General features: G+C 39.8%; 2 protein-coding genes across 2 annotated transcripts; both read left to right on the top strand.

Moving 5' to 3' along the window:
• The first annotated feature begins 631 nt into the window (after positions 1 to 631).
• alkbh5 (alkB homolog 5, RNA demethylase) lies at positions 632 to 5,845 on the top strand. Its single transcript, XM_038712930.1, has 5 exons — positions 632 to 1,112; positions 1,280 to 2,001; positions 2,104 to 2,184; positions 2,282 to 2,404; positions 3,989 to 5,845. The coding sequence occupies exons 2-5, from the start codon at positions 1,286 to 1,288 to the stop codon at positions 4,146 to 4,148; spliced, it is 1,080 nt and encodes a 359-aa protein (XP_038568858.1). The 5' UTR covers positions 632 to 1,112; positions 1,280 to 1,285; the 3' UTR covers positions 4,149 to 5,845.
• A 1,131-nt stretch (positions 5,846 to 6,976) lies between these two features.
• LOC119898729 (mitochondrial dynamics protein MID51-like) lies at positions 6,977 to 15,559 on the top strand. Its single transcript, XM_038712928.1, is given in 9 exon segments — positions 6,977 to 7,147; positions 9,482 to 9,656; positions 10,398 to 10,554; positions 10,708 to 10,805; positions 11,885 to 12,061; positions 12,224 to 12,387; positions 13,247 to 13,399; positions 14,182 to 14,249; positions 14,252 to 15,559. Coding segments are annotated over 8 exon segments (1,404 nt in total). The 5' UTR covers positions 6,977 to 7,147; positions 9,482 to 9,503; the 3' UTR covers positions 14,686 to 15,559.
• The last annotated feature ends 697 nt before the right edge of the window (positions 15,560 to 16,256 follow it).

Genomic DNA, 16,256 nt, shown 5'->3' with positions numbered 1-16,256 from the left:
CAATTTTTCCTGAATTGATTATGATATTTAACTGAATATATCTGGGGTTTGGACTGTTAATTGGACAAGCACTTTCAATATGTCAGTTTGTGTTTTGATGTGTAAAGTGGGCACTTTTTATTATTGAATCTATAGATTATTTTCTCAATAAACTGTTAAATCTCAGAAAATAATAAAAAGGCCTAAAACATGGCCATCAAATGTCCCTAGAGCACAAGGTAACATCTCAAAACCACATATTTGTTTGACCAACAGTCTGAAACCTATTCAATTTACAAAGATATAAAACATAGAAGTTCTGATAATTTACTTAAAAATGCTTTAAAATATAAAACATGTCATGTTTCTTAGTACAAGAGTTAGATACAATACTGGATGGGTGGTGGAAAGAAAATAGTGCAAACATTTAAGATTTATAAATATAAATAAAGCTTCAAATCAATACCATTAATTACATTAACATAAAGACTACCATAACCACTTAAATGGACAGTGTGAACTGTAGAAAGTAAATAAGAAGGGACAAAATTAGCAGTAGTCTAAAGTGTCCCCTCAAGGCTCCCAAAATGGATTTGTGTCTTCTTCTCAGTACACGTGATAGCCCCTCCCTCCCTCATAACTGAGCATGCGCAGATCTGTGGAAGGTTACACGAGTGTATTTTCAGCCTTTCTCTTGAAGACGTTTTCATAGTAGAAGCTGATCGTGATTAAGCCTTGTGCGGATATAACACTGTTTTTTCCTGGACTCTTGGAGTTAAAACCTGAGTTCAGACGTCTCCGGAGTACCGACTTTAGCTGTGACATGTTGCTGCGTGGTTTGTCGATATTTCCAGGCGGTAACGGACAGACCAAGCCAGGTTAGTTTAGCTAGCTGGTAGCCAAGCAGCACGGCTAAGGTTAGCTATCATTAGCCTCTCCGCTGGCAGAACCTAGTTGCAGTGTTGACTCAGCGTTTGTCGCAGCTCTGCTTGTTTGTAAGTTAGGCGTCGGATAATTTAATCTACAGATTGCCACCCCAGACTGCTGTTTCTGTGCATAGACAGGGCGGCGGAGCAACTTCGCTAACGTTAACGTTAGCTACTTTTATGCGCTGGACACAGCTGTGAGTGAAAGTGAGTGGTCTCTTAAACTAGTGATATCCACCGTTCAATACTCCTTTTTGACATCTTGTCCGTTCATATTATCAGCCTCGGTTAAAACACTGCTAAAATGCAGCGCTGATGCATGCTATCTGTTAGCTAAGAGCTCACGTCGCACTAACACCGGGCATATTGTTTAGGCTGACATGGCAGCCAGCGGATACTCTGACCTGAGGGAGAAGCTCAAATCCATGACTCCACACAGAGACGAGGAAAAAAATAAATACGTGGACGGGACGAGTAACGGAAGCGGAAAAGGTCGAAAGCGCAAGGTTCGAGATTCCGACGACGAATATGAGCACAGCGATGACAGCGTGGAGCTCAGGGAGCAGGTGGCGCACCGGGTGAAGAGCAGCATCTTGCAGAAGAGCATCTTCACACCGGAGGAGTGTGCGCACATTGAAGAGAAGATCGATGAGGTGGTTGCACAAGGAGAGGCTGGACTTTACCGTGAGCATACAGTGGATAGGGCACCCCTCCGCAACAAGTACTTCTTCGGGGAGGGCTACACATATGGATCCCAGCTAGAGAAGCGTGGACCGGGTCAGGAGAGGCTGTACCGCAAAGGAGAAGTGGATGAGATCCCGAGCTGGGTACATGAGCTGGTGATCAAGCCTCTGGTGTCTAGTGGAGTGATCCCAGAAGGCTTTGTCAACAGTGCAGTCATCAATGATTATCAACCAGGGGGCTGCATTGTGTCACATGTGGATCCTCAGCACATCTTTGCACGGCCCATCGTCTCAGTGTCCTTCTTCAGTGACAGCGCGCTGTGCTTCGGCTGTCGCTTCCAGTTCAAACCAATCCGCGTGTCAGAGCCAGTGTTTGTTCTACCGGTGAACAGAGGGAGTGTCACAGTACTCAGGTGACTATGGCTGTGTTTGCTATCATGTATTTTTTGTATTACTGTTTTGTGAGGTTGCGAAGGGCTGAAGTCGTTGTCACTTAAAGCATCCTTCTTTCTCAGTGGCTATGCAGCCGATGACATCACCCATTGCATCCGACCCCAAGACATCAAGCAGCGGCGCGCAGTTATCATCCTCAGAAAGTAAGTCATCATACCATGGTTTTGAAAAGTAATATCTTGTATGAAGTCTTGCTTTGATCCATGCATATCTGCTTGTGCTCCCTCCTCTGATTGCCAGGACCAGACCTGATGCACCTCGAGTGGACTCTGACAGTCCTTTAAGGTCTTCTCCTGCAGAGAGACCTGCTCCTCTTAAAGCCAAACGCTCTCACCGCAGAGCAGACCCCGATGCTGCTCACAGGTATACGCCCACAAATACTGACACACTAGAGGTTTTAATGGGTCCAATTGAAACAGACTTGTGGAAGAGCCACCACCCTAACATCAAATATATATTGATAATTCAATATGAAGCCTAATATCATATTAGCCTTATTAAGATTTAGGGAAACCATAACACTCTCAGCATCAACTCTACATGATTTAGAGTTCAGTCGGCACCCACTTGGGTATTTTACCCCCAGTGTTAAAAAAATGCAGCCCTGTCATTCATTTGCTTAAGGTGATTTTTGACATTGTGGAAATGCCAACTTCGAGAGCTCTGGCAAAAGAAATCCCTGCTGTTGTTCAATCAAATGAATTAAACGTGTTCAAGCGCACATTCCTGGTAGATTACTTGGCGATGCGAGCGCCATATTTCTACTGTTTTCCTCGCAAACAGTGTGACAAAATATAACATGATTGCTTCCATGAGAACTTTCCAAAACAGTAAAATCCATCTTCATCACATTTTAATCACTGCAGTGTTACTTTAGTTGTACTGCTTGGATCTTATTTCATCCTCTCATCTGTACCGGAAGCAAAATGCCCCCAACTCTGCCTGGACATTGCCCAACTTGAGTCAGTTTGTGGTTATTATAAACAGACATTTTTAAAGCCCCTTTCAGACTTGCTCCTCTTTAAGTTCATCTGATGCCAATTTAACACATCTACTCTACATCATAACTGAATAACCACCCTGGTCACTATTATGTAGAAGTTGTGATGGAAATTTTTTTTTTTTACTGAGTTTAATGATATACTGTGTTTTACTATGTTACGGTCATTAAAAGGAATTCTGACAGTCTTACTAGCTTTTACCTTGTAACATTTCCGTATCTACACAGCACAAGTCTGAATTGAATGCAGTCATATTAACGTGAAGATTGTAGTACAGTGTAAAACAGAGAAATGTGCGTCTTGTCCTGCCTTCTAAGATCACTGTAATCAGTGATCTTAGAAGGCAGGATATATGTATCTCAATCATTCTCTTAAACACATCTGTTTAACAAACTGAGAAAGTTAATTTTCTCAGATCAGTCTATAAAAAGTCTTAAAGCACTGTCAGATTTATTAAACAGGCAACAGAATCTGCTCAATAATAATGTTAAATGATTAAATTGATGTGAATATGTATTAGTGCTTTCACTGTGAGAAGCGGGAGTGAGTGTCTCTTGCGCTCATTAATTAAGACTTCAAAGGCAAAATAATTTCAAATCCATCAGTGATACAGCCTGTAAAAGAACAGTCAGCTCTCTTCTTTCTTGATATTCCTTTTTTTTTAACAAATCTCTCTTTCTCTCTGTCTCTCTCTGTCTCTCTCTCTGTCTCTCTCTCTGTCTCTCTCTCTGTCTCTCTCTCTGTCTCTCTCTCTGTCTGTCTCTGTCTCTCGTGTTAGGTATTGCTTGTCTGGAAGGGGCTTAAGAAACACTGGTGCAAAGGAGATAGAGGAGGCTGTAACAATTCTCCTTCTGAGCATGTGCCATGTAAATTGCAATTATGAAGCAGTGTGCAGTAAATGATGATCAAAGTCTGACTTGGCATCTCAAACTTTTTCCTCCACCAGGCCAAGAGTTCTTGAGATGGACAAAGAGGAGAACAGACATCCGTCATTCTCCCGTCACCGGCGTCACACTATCAGCTCAGAGAACTACTGGAAGCGTGGTCAAGACTCTGAGAAACACCGGGAGAGTTCAGGACGCAAAGTCAAAATGAGACGCCATTGAGCACTTCTCCATTACACATGTACACATATAAATATACCCGCTCTTTTATGTATTTCAATATTGTAACCTGATTTGATCAGTCATCATTTTCCCACTTGAGTTTTAGTCAGGCACAAGGAGCACAGTCATCATGTTGTCTGCATTTTGATTTGAGTCTGCATAAGTTTGAATGCATTATTTGTTTCTGGCAGACAAAGTTGACGTCTGTGCGGACAGTTCAGAACCTCAAGTTAGTCACTACAGTAAGGCTCTGTTCAAACTGTTCAATTACCTTAAATTAAACATTTCTTGTTTCTATGTCCATAGATACTTCAAAACGGCATGTATTTTTTGTAACCAAGATGTACAGACTGCAAGAGCTGAAAGAAAGATGTATGTATGGACTTGTACAAAAGAAAACCTGAGCTGTAATCTACCTTGTTATAATGTACAATATGTTTGTATAGTCTTTGATTGGGGGAACTTCTATGCAGAAAGAAATCTTTGTTGATTTTTCTTATTATTTTTTTTGCGCCTACATTTCTGATCCACACCTTTATTGTGCAATCCCAGAGCTTTGCTATTTGTTCAGCCTCCCTGTCACAGTTTAGGTTGAAACAACTGGCAAATGTGCAGCCATGCGGTCTGTGTTTGATTTGATTCAGCTGTATGACTCATCTTGGGTGGAGGTCACAATATGGTGGATCAGCTGAACTAATGTTTTATGGAGTGATAATAAAACTTGAGTCTTGTTTTACACTCCTTATACAATGACAGAGGCTATGTTATTGCTGTTCTGCATTAAATCAAATTGGGTGATATTTGGGTTAGTCACAACTTAATTTGAAAAAACAGCCCTTGTCTTTAATGATATTTGTCTTGTTTAGCTTGTGTCTGAACGCACAGACATGAAGAAAATCAATTTGAAGATGTATTTGTTCTTGCGGTTTGCCATGTAGACCGATAAATTTGTTTCTTGCTCCCAGTCAGAGGTACTTATTAACTGACTGAAAACAAAAGATGGGATGCTGACTTTGTGGACGCAGTGGTGGCACATAAGGGGGTTTCCTGATTTTGGTGGTAATGTTTTTTTGGCTACAGAGGTGCTGGCTGAATGAAATAAAGCTGAAATTGTTTCCACAGAGTTGGTCTGCCATTCATCAAAGCAGGGTTGTCCCTCAACCCAGTACAAGCTCCAGGTCAGGGAAGAAAAAACTGGAGTTTGTCTTATACTGGCAGGAAGAGTAGTTAATCTGTCGTTATTAGGGAACCCGATTCGTATTTAAGTTGACTCATTATAAATGATCAAGTAAATTAACTGCCTACATTAGATGTGTTCCTCTTCTCAAATCGATTGTCCCGTAAACAAATTACTGAAGTTTGGAATTTAAGAACAACTTCCATGACCAGAAAGTCTGTTGAGCTGACAACAACACATGTGAAAGCAATATGCTATTTATCATCTCCTTCAATTAAATATCTGTATTCCCCTAACAACTCGAGTGGTGATGGCGCAATGGATAAGACACAAGCCTTTGGTGTGAGAGACCTGGGTTAAATCCCCCACTGTGACCCATGTGTGCAATTGTAAGTCGCTTTGGATAAAAGCGTCAGCTAAATGAATAAATGTCATTTCCTTAATTTGTATTTTAATTTGTATATTACGTATATTTCCAGAGAGATATTTATAATTCAATAAAGAGAAAACACCAATTGTATCTGCTTTGCTTTTAAATATTTTCAATTGTACAATCAAAGGTAATATGAACACAATGAACAAAATCAAAACAATTGTCACAAACTGATAAAAATGGAAATAAATGCAGGGGAAAAAGTGGAGAGCCTCATGTTCATTTACTTCTCCTTTATCAAATTGAATTTGATCGAAATAGCAAATATATAAATAGATTTGGCTTGTCCATGGGGTGATCATAATAATTTGGGTCATGACTACATAGGACAAAAGACTAGAATTGACAAGTCAACTCAACTCAATCAGCAGATGGAGCTGGGGCAAACTACAGTACTTTACTAAAATTGTACTTTTTCAAGTACAATTTTAAGGTACTTGTATTTTCATTTTATGCTACTTTATACCTCTACTCCACTACTACAGTATTGTACTGTACTATTGTATATTTACTAGACAGCTTTAATAACTCCTTCTTAGATCAAGATGTTACAAACAAAACATAATCAGTATTTAAAATATGATGCTACGTTACAGATTTAACTACATTTACATTTACTCATTTGACAGATGCTTTTATCCAATGCCATTTACATTTGAGGAACAACATACAAGCATCAACAAAGCATCAATACAGTAAGAGATTTACAAGTGACAATACTGTAGATACTAGCAACAAAAAATACTAGTTAGAGCTAATAGTGCATAGGGCATCAACATTGTATATAGCTAGGGAAAGGGGAAACTACCCCAGAAGTTTATAAGTTGTTTGAAATTAGCTTCACCTCAACCAGCTGTAACAGGTAACAGGTCTACTGTTTACATGCTTACTGCCCAGTAATATAATGATATAACACAGGGCCAATTCTGATACATACTTGTAATAATAATTTAGATACTTTGAGTACATTTAGTTGATAACACTTTTGTACTTTTACTTAGCCCAAGTGAAATTGTATGCAGGACCAGTACTTGTAATTCTATATAATGTATTTCTATTGTGTGGTATCGCTGATTTTACTAAGGAAATTATTTGAATACTTCTACCACAGTTGCTAAATAAACCATCTTGTTGTAGGTCTTGATGTAGTTAGTCGGTGTTCCGGAGCCTCTCCTGGGGGCGCTACTGCACCCTGACGTTGAATGCAATCCGCAATTAATAGAAGAAGAAGAAGAAGCCAGCAGCTGTTAGCTAGTATTTCTATTTACGCGATGTCCGTCAGTGATACGTCCGTAATGTTTGCGCTTTGTTGTTGAAGAGGATCGAAATACATATTTTACAAAACGCTAATGGGAAGTCTGGTCGTTATATTTCTGTCCGCACTGAGTGGTAAGTATTTTTAACAGTAGAGGGAGAGCTCTCACTGACTGCTAACTAACTAGCAGGCTAGCTTGTCTAACTGGCGTTAGCTGCTAGCTGGAGTTGGAAGCCGCTCATCCGTTTGCCGCTGCCCTTCATGCTGACGACATTAAAATAGCTAACATTTGTTGGCAGATTGGATCTGTACGTTAGTTAGATGGACATTTGTCGTGTTACATTAATAGTTACTAATTATCATGTCGCAGTGACTGACCGTAGGCTGTATCCAACACTGGAGAGGTTGTGTCAACTACAAGGGGTAACTTAATAATCAGCAGGTGATTTATAAGGTTTATGTGTTAAGCTCAACATGTCAGCTGTCCAACCAGAAGGATAACATGTAATTTATATTGCAAGGTAAATTTAAAAATCCTTTGTTCTAAGATTCTTGTAAAAGTCAGTGCTCTTTTCTGTGGTGTCTATATGTAACAATTCCCTGTTGTTCCACCGCAGTGCTGCCACCTTTGGTCAGAACAGTAACTTATCCCACAACAACAAAAGAAAACCGGACAAACAATATAACAAAATATATATATTTTTTCAATTATATTACCTTGTTACTAAAGAATATATGATGCATGACCCTTCACTTACAGCATGATGTTGCGTATGCTACAAATTTGGCACACAATATTTGGCATATTTTAAGCTAAAATTGCTCAATAAAATGTGTTTTGGAAGGAGTGGTATGGTAAAGCTCCATTGTGCTGGCTGGGAACAAAAACACCACATTGGGTAATAGCATTATTCACTGACTGATCTGTATTTTTGTCAGTTGCTCTATGTGTTTTCAGCTATAATCAGCTGAAACAGTGTTGGGTAACATTTGTCAACATCAGGAGTCCTTTGCTTGGCCTGATGGTACATTAACTAACATTAAACAGAGACTGAACTCTACTCTGTTGTTGAATGTGCCACCTGTTGTGCTTGTAACTTGACTAGGAAGTTTTTTGCATAGTTGACCTGGCTGGTGTGACTCAAACACGCTTTGGGCCCTAACGCTATAAATAGTGCATGTCTCCATTCTTGGGATCCTGTACCTCTTGCAAGGAGAGAGGACACACACTTGTTTGAAATGGTTTAGAGTGATGTCCTGCGGCTATTTCTGGATCTCAGGTGCCTGGAGCTAAATATGAGCAAGTGCAGTGCACTCAAAGTGTATTTATATAATGGTCACGTCACGTGTGTGCTCCAGAAATAAGCAAGTGTAAAGGATCAGTTCAAAGCTTTTCAGAACGGATAAAATTCATTTTTTATTTCCCATCAATAACAACCTTACCAATACCTGTGGCGTCCTACTGCAACAGGCCTGTTCCAGTATACCCTTCTTACAGAGGACATTTTGACATGTCACAGAAGGAAAATCACAGGTGTAATTACTAACAATAATGGTGGCTGCATTACATCTGTCTCACTGGAAACTGGAGACACTACAATGCAACAAAACCACAATTAATGTTATGAATCAGTCAAATGTTCTCTGAATAAAACCCAACAAACCTTCATTTAGCTCACTTTCTTTTTGACAAAAAAAAGCCAAGAGAAACAAACCCACAGCCTGGTTCCTAAGTTTCTTTTATTAGAATGCATTTCTGATTGTTCTGTGAACTTCCTGTTTTAAAACCAAATTCATCTTGGTTGTTAAGGCCTAGAATATGACCCCAAATGCTCTGTGGTTAAGGCCAGTGAATAACTGCAGCAGAGTGGTTAGTTTCCCAAGACTAAAGTTGTCAACAAAGTCATGAATTAATAAATGAGTTGAGACACTTTTATTTCTGTAGCCAGTATCACAAATCACACATTTTCCTCAAGAGGATTTACAATCCGCATAGCATAAAATAACATTTTTTTTAAGCCATAAAAGAAAAATGTTCCTCATGTCAACTCTGCATAATTTAATACATCAGTGAGCATTTTGAAACTACAAGCCTACTTACTTACAATCAATAATTGATGAGGATGTTGTTTTAAGGAAGATTAAAACTTGTTTATTGATCATGACTGATGCCCAGTGGCTCCCCAATGGTGCTAATAAAAACTGCACACATACAGACCAATTTGAATATTAGTCTGCTGAATAGATAGGCTGTTTTTAGCTGGAACAAAGATGCAGCTTTTCATATCATGTCAGTTCATCTCATGGGTATTCTGACTTCATGACATTCATATAGAAGTGCAGCTGCGTTTCATGATTTCTTGAGATAAAAAAAATGCTGCAGGTAGAGTTAATATCCGCTCTACCTGACAGTCATGTGGTTGTGTTACTTTCTGCCCACTTGAATTTATGCATTCTTCCTTCCCAAGGCTAACCACAAAAAGGGAAGCAATGAACTTCCAGGGCAGTCGGAAGCGAGGAGAGGATGGCATCAGCATTGTGATTGACTTCCTGCTGTCTAATGCCCGGCTGGTTTTGGGAGTTGGTGGGGCTGCCATGCTAGGAATTGCTACATTGGCAGTGAAACGGGTGAGTGTTTTTGAGGTTGTTAGCACCACATCAGTGCTTCGTTCATAGGCACTCTTTTTATGAATGGAGACATGAATTGCTGCAAAAATTCTGACCTGGGGCAAAAAGCTATAAAGTCATGGATTCTCCAGGAATCTGATAAGCACAGATATGTTAACTTGCTAAATCAAGTATATCTTTTGAGTTATATGTTAATTTGTCCACTTATAGATTGGCAGTTCATCCTTCAGCTGTTTCATCACATGTAGCATGTTTTGCTGCCCAAAGTTGCTGAATATCATACAAAAACAATTCTCTTTTGAGAAGACAAGTAGGTCAATTGCATTCCCAAGCTATGTGGTCAGAGTAGTCAAATCCAGGAGCATGGCCAGGGTGTGTTAAAGTGATTGCTGTTTACTCTGAAATCGATTTAACATCTACTAAAGTGGATAAGGAAAATGAAAGCGTCAAAATGCTTGCAGTAATAAAGCACCTAGGGTGTCTCCAACATGTTAATGTTTATATATTTTAAGTTATACCATTAGTAAAAATATGCTTTAGAAGACAGTCAGCAGTAATGTTAAATATGTAATTTGTAGTTAATGGACTAAAGCCAAAACTCCTCAGGATCGTCCTCTTCAAAGTCCCTTGAGGCTGAGGTTATCTTAGTGGCGCTTAAATGTAGTGCAGTGTGCTTTTGTATTTGGACGGTGTCATGCAGTGCATGCATGAATGCTTGAATCTATGACGATGAGTTGTGTTCTGTTCAGCTGATAGAGCGCAGGCCGTGCAGCCGACGATGAAAAGGTGGAGCAGAAGATGGCTGAGAGCTGGGAGGAGTTGAGTTTGGTCTCTGCTTCCCCCACTCTGATCAAGAAGGGCATAAAGGGTGTGGTGATGAAACATGTTGCCAAGGCAGCCAGACAGCAGAAAGGTATCTGCTAAATCTCTGCAACTCTAATTGTTCAGGCAAATGACACACACAGAAATATCACCAATACATAGAATTTATATGTTTATATATTTTAATAATCACTGAAGCCTTCTGCTGTTACCTGAAAGCTGTTTTAACCTTTTTCTCAATCAGCTGACCTGTGTCAGCAACCTCAGGTGTCCTCTCTGGATGTGCAGTCTAAACCTGAGTCCAAGTCCAAGAGGCTCCAGCTGTGCGTTCTCAGTTTGCAGGTACACTCTGACATTTCACCTCTGATCTCTTGAAGGCATAGATTATGCATTCGGTCTTAGCTGCTGCTTTAAGAGCTCTGAGTGTTGGCTCATTCATTTATGCATGTGTAACATGTTTTGTAAAGTGCAGTGCTTAGGGGATATACTCATTGTTATGCACTGGTTAGGAGCGTTGCTAGAGCCCTGCATAATCAAAATACTGCGTGTTCTTGTGCACTGACTGGATAGAAGAAGCCAAACAAGCATGAAACTGCTTTGAGTTAGTGTGCAGAACACCCACATAAGCAGAAGTGTTGCGGATTATTCTGTGCTGTTCTACATGAAAAAAGGCGTTCAGTAAATGTTAGCAGAGCAGTTGCAAACGCATGACTGGACATAGAGGGGATTTAAAACAAAAAGCTTCTGCCTTTAAAGAAAGCTTATGCAAATTGGGTCTATTTATGAATAGTTGCACCTCGTAATTTTCTATTCTGCATCTCTGGAAAGCTGCTTTCGCAATAGTGTAAGAACACCTGGAAAAAAGCAAACAATTCTCTTCTTGGCCAATACTTGATACTAATTGAATTGACTTTTGTTTCTGTAAAGACGGGTAATGTTCAGGATTGGGCCAACATCCACAAGCTGAATCAGCTGTGTATTTCTGTATGGCAGAGTGTTTTGAAATGGGTCAGAGTATAATACTTTATAAAACTGTTAATGCAGGAACCACACTTGTTGTTCATCAGTTTATTTAACAGCAGTAACAGAATCACACAGCACTGTTCCCCTGCTATTTATTAGTTTTCCTTCTCGTAGCAACTTAACAGGCAAAACACCCTCCTGTCAGTGTTCTTAAGTCTGCTTAGAGGCAAAAAATGACTTTGAATATATTACTCAAGAGACAGCTGTATGTATTCCCATTGGAAGTGTAAACACAGAATTAACAACTCTTTTGTTAGTTGTTACCTTAGCAACACAGTATTTGTTCCTCTCTGAAGGATGCACATACAAGGACATAGTATACTAGCTGTATACCTGACTTGTTTTGTAAAGACTTTCCATGCTCTGTATCATTGGAAAACTGTATAAAATGTATTTAGGAACGACTGCAGCAGTACTATCACACGAGGGTTGCACTTGCACCACATGAAGTCCAGAGGGCTCAGTCTTTAGCTGTGGACATCTGCTCTGAGATCCAGGGCTTTCTGCACAGCCGTCATCCTGATATGCCGCTGGGAGAAATGAACCTCGGAGGTTCTCTACTGGATGATCTGCAGGTACACAGTATATGTATTGAGATATATAGATAGATATATATATATATTTTTTTTTTTTGACATAACTTTTTTCCCCTCTCAGTGATGTCCTATAGCAAGATGTTAGATGCCTGCCACGTAGGAAATTTTATTCTGTGTGTGTGTGTGCGCGTGTGTATTCAGGTTGTCACTGCAGACCATGCATGTCTGCTGGTGCCTCTACAGCTGGAAGCCTCTCTGTGGCGTCTCGTCCCAGGAGAGGAAACATTGCTCACACACCCGCTGCACTGGATGGTCCGACGGATCAATCTGGAATATTTTCCCAGAGGACGCAGTTACTGGGACAGGTGATCACACACAGATTTTAAAATTTTTATAAAATCTCATGTCAGTTAGTGTAACTAGCAATTATTAATGTTAAATAGAATCAGTTGGGTTTTTCCTACTACAAATAATGCAGAAGTAATTGTCAGTTATATTATTGTGCCAACATCTCTTTGGTGTAAATCAGTAAATTATAACAAAAAATCTGCAGATTCTTTTTTTTGATTAGTCGTTCAGTCTGTGAAACATACAAAAATGCCCTTCACAACTTTGCAGAGCAGTGTTTTGTTTTGTTTGACTAAGAGTCCAAAACCCCAAAAATGTTGTAAAAAGCCGCAAATCATCTTGTTTGAGAGGCTGAAATCAGAGAATTTTTTTTGTCTTGAAATAATTAATCAGTTATCAATACAGTTGCCAATGATTTTTCTGTCAATAGTCTAATCTGTAACTAAAATTAGACCTTTTCGGAACTAGAGTTGTATTTTATATTTACATTACAGACATTCACAAACATGATTCTTAAAAAGCTTTATTCAATACTTTTTTATATTAAATACTTTTTTATATTGACACTGAATCAAATTGTGTGTAATATATAACAGGCTACTATGATCAAACCACAGACTTCATCCAATTCATCAGATACGTGGAGCCATTTAGCCTCAATTAGTTCACTGATTTGATTTTACATCATCAGGTAACATAATTCAGCAATGTGAGCGTAGAGGGTGATGCAGCGTTAGCAAGCCTTTTTACATCAGCCTTGTACTTGTATTGAAGCAGCAGTGAAATCAGTGGCATCACGGCCATAGGTATGCACAGAAACATTCTGCGGGAACACTAAGCCATTAACTAAGACAAGTCTTTCTTTGTGTCTTGCAGGTACTTGGTGGGTGGCTACCTGTCTGCAGAAACTGTTGTGAACATGTTTAGTAAAGCTGTCATGGAAACAATCAACTGGCTGTCCATCAGCAGCACTCTGGACTGTCTCGTCAGACCTGTACTGGGAGGACAAGACCTGAGATTGGAGATTCGGTGCGTGCCTGTTGTTGTTGTTGTTTTTAATCTTGAGATTCAATAACAAGTGAAGTGCTTGACATTTATGGGTGCACACCAGATTCATTTATTTTTTTGCACAATAAATTTTACAATTTGAACTTTAGAAGGCAGCGATGAGACAATTATTTAATAGCTGTTGGTGCAGCGATTTAATTTTTTCCAAAAAATTATAAAACTGTAAACTGCTGTTCATTTGAAAAGAACAATATTTTTGATACCTGTTATCCATTTATCTGTCGCTACATCTTATCCCCAATGTGAAACAGCTTTCCCGTTCTTGCATGTAAAAGTGACTAAAAGTTAAAATTAAATAAAACAGTAGAAAGGCTAATAAAAAATTTTTGTTTCCCTAAAGCTGCACTAATCCATTTAAAAAAAAAATTTTTTAATAAACAATAGCTCAAATGACTATGTTGTGTGAAAGGCGTCGCCCATATTGACAATCCCACCGAGAGATTTCACCCAACCCTGCAGTCCTGCAGCTCTAAGGGGCTTTGTGGTATCTTTCAGCTCACCAAAACAGAGCTAAGCGGAGAGTCAGTATTGGAGTTGTATTGATCAGGTGGCCAGAAACACAACTCGGGTGATTTCTAATGTTACTCCTTATCTGCTGGATGTGTAAATAGGCCGCTAAGTGGTTAAAAATTCTTTAATACAGGTTTAAACATGCTGTGTGATCAGTGTGAAATCAGCCTGGTGCGTTTTGTGCTTGTTAAGACTTGATATCTTTGCTCTCTCTAAATTACTTTATTCTTTAGGCCTGGAAATGTAGAAGGGGCGGAGAGCAGCGATCAGCCGCTGTTCATCGAAATGTTGCCTCTGCTGAGGGAGGGGATGTGGTTCTGACCGCCCAGCTTGAGCTCACCTCTCCCTGGGTCAACGCCTGGCACCTGACTCTCTACCCGTGGGAGACTCGCCGCCTGGCTCAGCTCGACGCCGCTGACGACGGATGCCGCAGACAGACACTTAAAATTCTCAAGGCAGCGTGCAGACACAACCCCCCGCGACCACTCGAAGCAGCCCCGCTGGCCAATCTCATCCTACACCTCAGTGACAGTGAGAGCGACTGGTCCGAGATCAGCTTGGACGTGAGATTCCAGCAGTGCATCACAGAGCTGATTGGTTACCTCGAACAAGGGGCGTTACACAGTTACTTCAAGCCAGCTGTCAATCTGCTGAGCGGCTTGACAGAGGACCAGGTGGATCAAATGGGCTTCATGCTCTACTGCGCTGTGTCAGAGCCTGAAATACTGCTCATATAACTGTTTGCACACACAACTAGAAATTTCTCAAGCTCTGACACAGAGATCAAAGGAGAAATCATCAAAGATGTTTGGTTCAAGGCAAAGATGTTCTATTCTTCCCACTGCCTTCCCACTCTCATTGTTTAGCTCCTCCATCCTGCTTTGATGCAAGGGATCAGGGCACAGTTGGGATGACAAAATGGCAGGCACCATGAACTGACGTCTACACTGGAGGAAGAGAAGCTACAGTGAGACTGCCGATGTGAAAGTGATAATCAAGCTAAACAAATCACTCCGAGGTAAGGAGACGTGCCAAGGAAAGGAGCTGAGGAAGTATTTTATCAAGATGTTTAAAAACAGTGTGCCTGATCATAACTCCACACACACACCACAGCCAAATCTACATTTAAGTTTGTGTGATTATTAGGACTATAGCATTACAGTTCAGTATATCCATTAACAGCAGAGGAGTGCAGTTTATTAGTAAGTGCATATGTTCTTTATATCCTCTAACTGATATAGTTGGCTCTGCATAATTTTCCTAAATCTCCTTTAATATATTCTAACTATGCAGAAAAATAATGACCTGCTGAAAACCACCAGATTCTGCTGCACTGTTTAGCCTTTCTGAGTTGGACTTATTTAAAGCAAAGTATATTTTATCATACTGGAGGTTTGAAATGTGCAGTATTTTGTTTGTCTTGTTAAGTGTTCAGTCAAGTGCCAGTGTTGGATGAACTATCCCTTTAAATTATGGTTAAGTTGCCTAATAATTTTATGCTTTTAAATACAGTATGAATGTTGTGGGTATTTCTTCAGTTGTGTCTTCTTGCTGAGTGAAAGAAAATTGATTTTCTGCGCAAATAAAAATAAAAGCAATTTTTGCTCATTTTTTCTGGCTGGAGTAAAATCAGTTGTCACACAGACGAGCCTTGTTGCATGTGAAACCTTTTAATGCACATTTGTTCATCAGTTGCAGTTTTTATCACCCCCTGCTGTTGACTGAACAGTCATGCAGCTTTGTCACAAACCATAAACGTTTTGCACTATAATTTCATGCAAACCAATCTAAATGCTTAAATCATCATCACCTGAGAAGTGTTACCACCAGCCTAAACAACAGAAATGGTTGACTACTAATATGTGACATGGGCTTCTGCATACACAGGTTATTTCAGTTTAAGTCTGAAATGCCCAGATGTACAATGAAACAGTTATGAATGGTGCAGGACTGATAAATTCAGTCCTGTGCCTCTCTACCTGCCCACTTCCTTCTCATTGAAAATGAATTGCTTGGCTGGGATTGCTTCCCAAAAGATCATGAAAGTTAACTTTTAATGACCTTACACTGGTCTGGTAGAAGCTTGCTGTCAAAACATCAGTGCATGTGGAGGTGGGACTAAGTCAGCGTTTTACAAGTCACAAGTAGGCTAGGCGAAGCCTCAAGTGAAGTCTCGACTACTAAACTTTGAGTTTAAACAAGTCATAATGTGCTCTTTGCTAAATTTAATACCATTTTTTTAACAAGTTAAAAATTAACATCTTTCTTGAATAAAGCATTAACCTGTAGGCTACAGGAAAAAAAGGCA

Source organism: Micropterus salmoides, unplaced genomic scaffold, assembly GCF_014851395.1.
Source record: "Micropterus salmoides isolate LMB-PRFRI ecotype aquatic unplaced genomic scaffold, ASM1485139v1 Ms_hic_scaffold_12, whole genome shotgun sequence".
Classification (NCBI taxonomy): Eukaryota; Metazoa; Chordata; class Actinopteri; order Centrarchiformes; family Centrarchidae; genus Micropterus; species Micropterus salmoides.
This window is presented reverse-complemented; position numbering and strand designations above follow the sequence as displayed.

What these genes read in the sequence shown, in the direction of transcription:
- alkbh5 (XM_038712930.1), top strand. Translation starts at nt 1,286, where the DNA reads ATGGCAGCCAGCGGATACTCTGACCTGAGGGAGAAGCTCAAATCCATG. An exon ending in GCAGTTATCATCCTCAGAAA is followed by an intron (nt 2,185 to 2,281) that starts GTAAGTCATCAT and finishes TCTGATTGCCAG; the next exon opens with GACCAGACCTGATGCACCTC. An exon ending in GACCCCGATGCTGCTCACAG is followed by an intron (nt 2,405 to 3,988) that starts GTATACGCCCAC and finishes TTCCTCCACCAG; the next exon opens with GCCAAGAGTTCTTGAGATGG.